The 6,000-nt window shown below is 37.2% G+C and overlaps 1 protein-coding gene across 7 annotated transcripts in view; it reads left to right on the forward strand.

Moving 5' to 3' along the window:
- Positions 1-4,929, forward strand: part of spire1a (spire-type actin nucleation factor 1a) — a 48,521-nt gene extending 43,592 nt beyond the window's left edge. For all 7 annotated transcript variants that reach the window (XM_051872320.1, XM_051872321.1, XM_051872325.1 and 4 more), the window contains 5 exons: positions 499-636; positions 804-874; positions 965-992; positions 2,902-3,056; positions 3,152-4,929. In XM_051872320.1, coding sequence (XP_051728280.1) covers positions 499-636; positions 804-874; positions 965-992; positions 2,902-3,056; positions 3,152-3,401 — 642 coding nt within the window. In that variant the 3' untranslated portion in view covers positions 3,402-4,929. The remainder of the gene's footprint in view (positions 1-498; positions 637-803; positions 875-964; positions 993-2,901; positions 3,057-3,151) is intronic.
- The last annotated feature ends 1,071 nt before the right edge of the window (positions 4,930-6,000 follow it).

The following is a 6,000-nucleotide window of genomic DNA, read 5'->3' on the forward strand; positions in this document are numbered from 1 at the left end:
CTATCACTGGGTGACAAGGGGCATAAAAGCCAATATGAGTCTATTTTGTAGTTGACAAGACATGATTTGTCTTGTGTAATAGTAGATTGAAAGTAAGAGATGAATATTGGCTTTTATGTGTGCTAAAATCAGTGTGCCTTATTGGGTAAGGACTAGTCCTGGGGCGCCGTACATTATTTTTGCATACCTTTTTTTTTTTTTTTTTTTTTTTTTAAACAAATTTGCATACAAGACTTGACCTATAGAGGTGAATCTTGCATAACAAGAAATAGAGAGTTTAACATTCCACATTATTGAATTAAATGTTTTGCTATGCCTCCATCGCCATTGTGTTGTGGGTTTTGTTTTGTGTCATGTTTGGCAGAGGGTGTAATCATGAAGAGTTGTGATCTAGCATGTTAGTTTTTCCATTCCTCATTCTTGGGTGTGACAGCATGGCATGTTTGAATATGCAATGTATCCTTCGGCATGTTTGTGAAAGTGATGTGTTTGTTTCAGGAGGAGTTCTGCTACCCTGTCGAGTGCCTGACTTTGACCGTCGAGGAGGTGATGCATATCAGACAGGTTCTCGTTAAAGCAGAGCTGGAGAAGTTTCAGCAGTATAAAGAGGTTTATAATGCGCTGAAGAAAGGAAAGGTAAATTTTCAATACACTTTTACATTCACTGCCCACTGTAAATGTATACATTAGTCCAAACTTATCTTTTGAAATACTCTCCTTTTTTGGAGCACATCTACTGTATGTTGCTTAAAAATGCTGGCAGCTCACTACAATAAGTTTAATTGTGCAACCTATTCCGTTAGCTTTGCTTCTCATGTCGGACGAAGAAGTTCTCGTTCTTCACCTGGTCTTACACCTGCCAGTTCTGTAAGAGGTGGGTGGAGCTTTTTATTTTGAACATTATTAAAAAAGGAAACAAAGTAGTGATGTGCAGTGGAATCATGGTTGTTCTTTTCTCTCACAGGCCTGTTTGTTCGCAGTGTTGTAAGAAGGTAAATGTAACATCTTTAACTCATTGCTACTTTTGCATTAATATAAGATTTTTTTTTTTTTTGTATGCTTTTTTCACATTTTCAACTTTCTTTACTGTGTAATGTTGCTGTTTGAGCATGAAAAAGATCTGCAAAGTTACAATGTCCACTCCAAAGGGAGATATTGTCTATATCAGTAAGCACTGTTTTTGAGGTCTCTAAGACGCCTCCATTGTAGGTTTGAGTTTTCTTTCAGGAACGAACATGTCCCAATATTCCTCATTTAAATAATTCCCATCCAAGCCATATGCAAAAGAAAAGGGTGCGAGGCCTGGTCTAGTTGTGTTAGTAGTGTGTCAAAATTCACAGTTATGGTAAGGGCCGACACACTTGAAGCGGATGACCAATCAGAACACACTGACCAATCAGAGCACGTTTTGCTTTTCGGAAGGTGGGGCTTAATAGAGACAGGAACTTAAAGGGTTAGTTCATCCAAAAATGAAAATCCTTTGTTCATCTTCGGAACACAAATTAAGATATTTTTGATGAAATCCGAGAGCTCTCTGACCCCTCCATAGACAGCAATTTAACTACCACTTTCAAGGCCCAGAAAGGTACTAAAGACATTGTTAAAATAGTCAACGTGACTAAAGTGGTTCAACCTTAATTTTATGAAGCGACAAGAATACTTTTTGTGCGCAAAAAAAAAAAAAAAAAAAACTTTATTCAACAATTTCTTCTTTTCTGTGTCATTCTCCTATGCTGTTTACGTTCAGCGCTTCCGGGTTCTACATCAGAACGCCGACTCAGTATTGGCTGATGCTGTTCACGTGAGCAGCACGACGCATGTGTGTGATGCTGGCGCAGGAGCTGGCCAATAATGAGTCGGAGTTCTGATGTAGAACCCGGAAGCGCTGCACTGTGTTTACAACGTAAACGGTGTAGGAAACTGACATGGAAGAGAATAAATTGTTGAATGAAGTCGTTATTTTTGTTTTGTTTTTGCGCACAAAAATTATTCTCGTCGCTTCATAAAATTGTGGTTGAACCACTGCAGTCATGTGGACTATTTTAACTATGTCTTTAGTACCTTTCTGGACCTTGAAATTGGTAGCTAAATTGCTGTCTATGGAGGAGTCATATACCTCTCGGATTTCATCAAAAATATATTAATTTGTGTTCTGAAGATGAACAAAGGTCTTATGGGTGTGGAACGTCATGAGGGTGAGTAATTAATGACAGAATTTTCATTTTTGGGTGAACTAACCCTTTAACAAAGCGTTACTGACAGACTGAGAAGAAAGGTGCTGCACAATGCAAAATATGTAAAAAATAATTCATGCATGAAAAGTAACCCCCCCCCCAAAAAAAAATCAAGACACTGTAAAAGGGCATAATGTTTAATGTTTTTGAAAGAAGTCTCTTACGCTCAAGAAGGCTGCATTTCTTTGATCTAAAATACAGTAAAAACAGTAATATTGTGCAATATTACAATTCAAAATAACTGTTTTCTGTATTAATATATTTTAAAATGTAATTTATTCCTGTGATGACAAAGCTGAATTTTACTCTAGTTTTCAGTGTAACATGATCCTTCAGAAATAATTCAGTCATTAATATGCTAATTTGGTGCTTAATAAACATTTCTTCTTATTATTAATGTTGAAAACTGTTGTTTTGTGCTGCTTAATTTTTTTGTGGAAACTGTGATCATTTTTTTTCTGTATTCTTTGATAAATAGAAAATTCAAAAGAACAGCATTTATTGGAAATCTAAATCTTTTGTAACATTTTAAATGTTTTACTGTCATTTTTGATCAGTTTAAAGCATCCTTACTGAATAAAGGTATTAACCTAACTGACCCCAAACTTTTGAATGGTAGTATGCATTTTTCAAACTGCTAATGACCTCATATCCTCATCCATCTCAGATGAAGTTGCCCTCCAAGCCCCATGCCAGCCTGCCCATCTCTTCTCTGGGCCCCAGCATCCTGCCCAAAAAAGAGTCTGGAGCGTCAGCCCCGGCAGAGAAGACCTCCACCACATCCAGCCACAAGCGCCATAGCCTTCAGCGTTCCATGTCCAGGTGAGCTTCAGAAATGATGAGGGGGGGGGGTTCGTATCATCTGTACCATAGTAAGGGCTTCCAGTAAGATTATTTCTTGTCACAATCCCTCTCAGATCATCAAAGCACGGTGAGCACTCGACCTCCAAAGACGAGCTGGAGCTTCCCGAGCAGTTCACAGAGGACTGGAGCACCATGGAGGTCTGCGTGGACTGCAAGAAGTTCATCAATGACATCATCAGCAACAGCAGGCGCAACCTGACCACCAAACGTGCCCGTCTGCACCGCAGGACCCATTCCGTCTACATGTCCAACACCAGTTCTTCCAACTTCAAACCGTCTGAACGGACTATCAAAGAGGTTTAGGATCTGTCACGGTGTGGTCCTTCCTATCAAAACTTTCCTGTTTATACTGTTCTCACCCGTTGTGAACGTGCCAGACAGAAATAAGCTTGCTATGTGAAAGGCGTTTTGTTACGTATGACAGTACGACCACTTTTGTTAGCTTTGTAACGTACCTTCGATACCTCTTCGTTTCCATTTAAAAAGTGCCAGAGGCGAAGGAATAAAGCCGTCCCTCTTCCAGCATGAGCCCTTAAGCACCAGCCTTCTCAGGAAATGGTTTGATTCTGCGATTAAAGCTTTGGAATGTAGTTTAACACACTTTAAACTTATTTTGACCAGCTTCTCAAAAACAGATGAATCAACACTGAATGAAATGAAAATGACAGTGTGAAAAAGAAAACGCAAGGCTGCTTTGATTACTGAAAGGAACAAGGCCTGAATGTACATTTTTCAGTATAGTAAAGAAACATGGAGTTTGTAAATAGTAGCTGAATGATCAGCCTAAATGTTATAGATGTAAATAGGCATCCAAACAGACTTATTTTCCCCTTTTAGGAAGAACTAGTCGACCAAGAGACTGTAGATGAACTCAGCCTCCACAACAATTCAAGATCAAGTCTTACCAAATGTTTTTCTTATTGTTCGTTAAAATTGCTGCTGTAATAGTGACATGGTCCAAATGAATGGCGTTTTAGATAATAATTACAGAGAGTACTTACAGATATATATTTTTCCTCTGTCTGATGGCAGTGTTTTTGAGCTTTTAGTCAAAGACGGGGGTAAAGATGTGTTTTTTAGAGCGGATGCTAAAAGCTGTAGTGTTTCTTAAAGGAGTGATCGGCTGTGCCAAACAAATCTCCACAATCTGAGCAATACGTGTCTTGGACCTGATGTACATAGTCAATAACATTTACCGGAGATGGTGACAGCCCGAAAGGGGGAAAACCAATACTTTCTTTTAAATAGGAAGTCACTTTTGTAGGATATGTTGTTTATGTACATGCTGTATATCCGAATCTCATCCGATCCACTGATCTATTAAAATAGGCTCTATTGCTATAAAGTTATGATTTATATTATTAATAATGATTTTTATTTTTAAGTGTCAAGTTTTGCTTTCTTTTCATGTTCATTTTGAACCTTTGGACATCTAAAAATATTTTGTAATTTTTCAGCTCCACATTTATTTTGATGTCTTAAAAACTTTGTACATTTAAGTTATGTTATATTATATTATTAATGACCCATTTTGTGCAATGAAAGACCCCAGGAGTCTTTAACATCTCGTAATATGAAGGTACTTAAGTCATGTCAGGGTTTTTGGAAAGATTTTTTTCTGTTTTTCCTTAATTAAAAAACACACGCACATTTATAAATATACATGCACTGCAATGGTATACAGGCCTGTAGACTTGTTCTTCTGTTTTGTGCAAAACTGACTGTATTGCCTTCCTCTAAACTAAAGAATGATTGGTGTGCATGATGAAATCTATGATTTTTTTTAAAATAAGAACAGAATTGCCAATAAATAAAGCATTTGAAATTTGAACGTTTCAAATTGCATTTGATATAACACATTCATCATCAAACTGGCATTGATGTGTCAAGGAATCATTTTGTCTCTCATATGAGAGATAACATTACTAGGATCTAAAACCATAATGGAGGATGTATTTAATGATGCCAGAGTTTAAAAGAGATACATTATATGAGATGTACTCAAGCCTCAGGATAACACAAACTTTCCACATATTCTTATCTTACCTGAATATTATGGAGCCTTTAATAAGTCATCTTTTTAGGCATAATTTGACTGCACAACACAAACTAGTGGGAGAGTGACAGAATTGCAATTCTCCACTAGAGGGCAGAAAAACATCACTTTCACCAGCTGACTCAAAAAGGATTGGTTCACTTTCAAATGAAACTTAGTCCAAGCTTTACTCGCCCTCAAGCCATCCTAGGTTTTTGTTCTTTCTGATTTTAATAAATATCCTGACGCATCAGAGCTTTATAATGGCAGTGAACAGGGTTCACGAGTATGAGCTGAAGAAAGTGCATCCATCTACATCCATCCATTATAAACGTGTACTCCACACGGCTCCAGGGGATTAATAAAGTACTTCTAAAACGAAGCAATGCATTTGTGAAAAAAAATAAATAAATAAAAAATAAATATATATATATATAATATATATCCATATCCATATTTAACAAGTTAGGAAGTAAAATATCTAGCTTCCGCCAGACCGTCTTCCGTATTCAACGTACGAAGAAAGTGTAAAACTCCTGCTGTTCAAAAATCTTACGCTAGTTTACACTTTCTTCGTACGTTGAATACGGAAGGCGGTCTGGTGAAAGCTAGATATTTTACTTTATAACTTGTTAAATATGGATTTTTATTTTTATTTTTTTTACACAAACGCATCGCTTTGCTTCAGAAGGCCTTTATTAACCCCCCGGAGCCGTATGGAGTACACGTTAATGATGGATGGATGTAGATGGATGTACTTTCTTTAGCTCATACTCGTGACCCCTGTTCACTGCCATTATAAAGCTTGTGAGTAAAGCTTGGGCTAATTTTCATTTGAAAGTGAACTAATTCTTTAAAAACGTCTGG

Source organism: Ctenopharyngodon idella, chromosome 19 (assembly GCF_019924925.1).
Source record: "Ctenopharyngodon idella isolate HZGC_01 chromosome 19, HZGC01, whole genome shotgun sequence".
Lineage (NCBI taxonomy): Eukaryota > Metazoa > Chordata > Actinopteri > Cypriniformes > Xenocyprididae > Ctenopharyngodon > Ctenopharyngodon idella.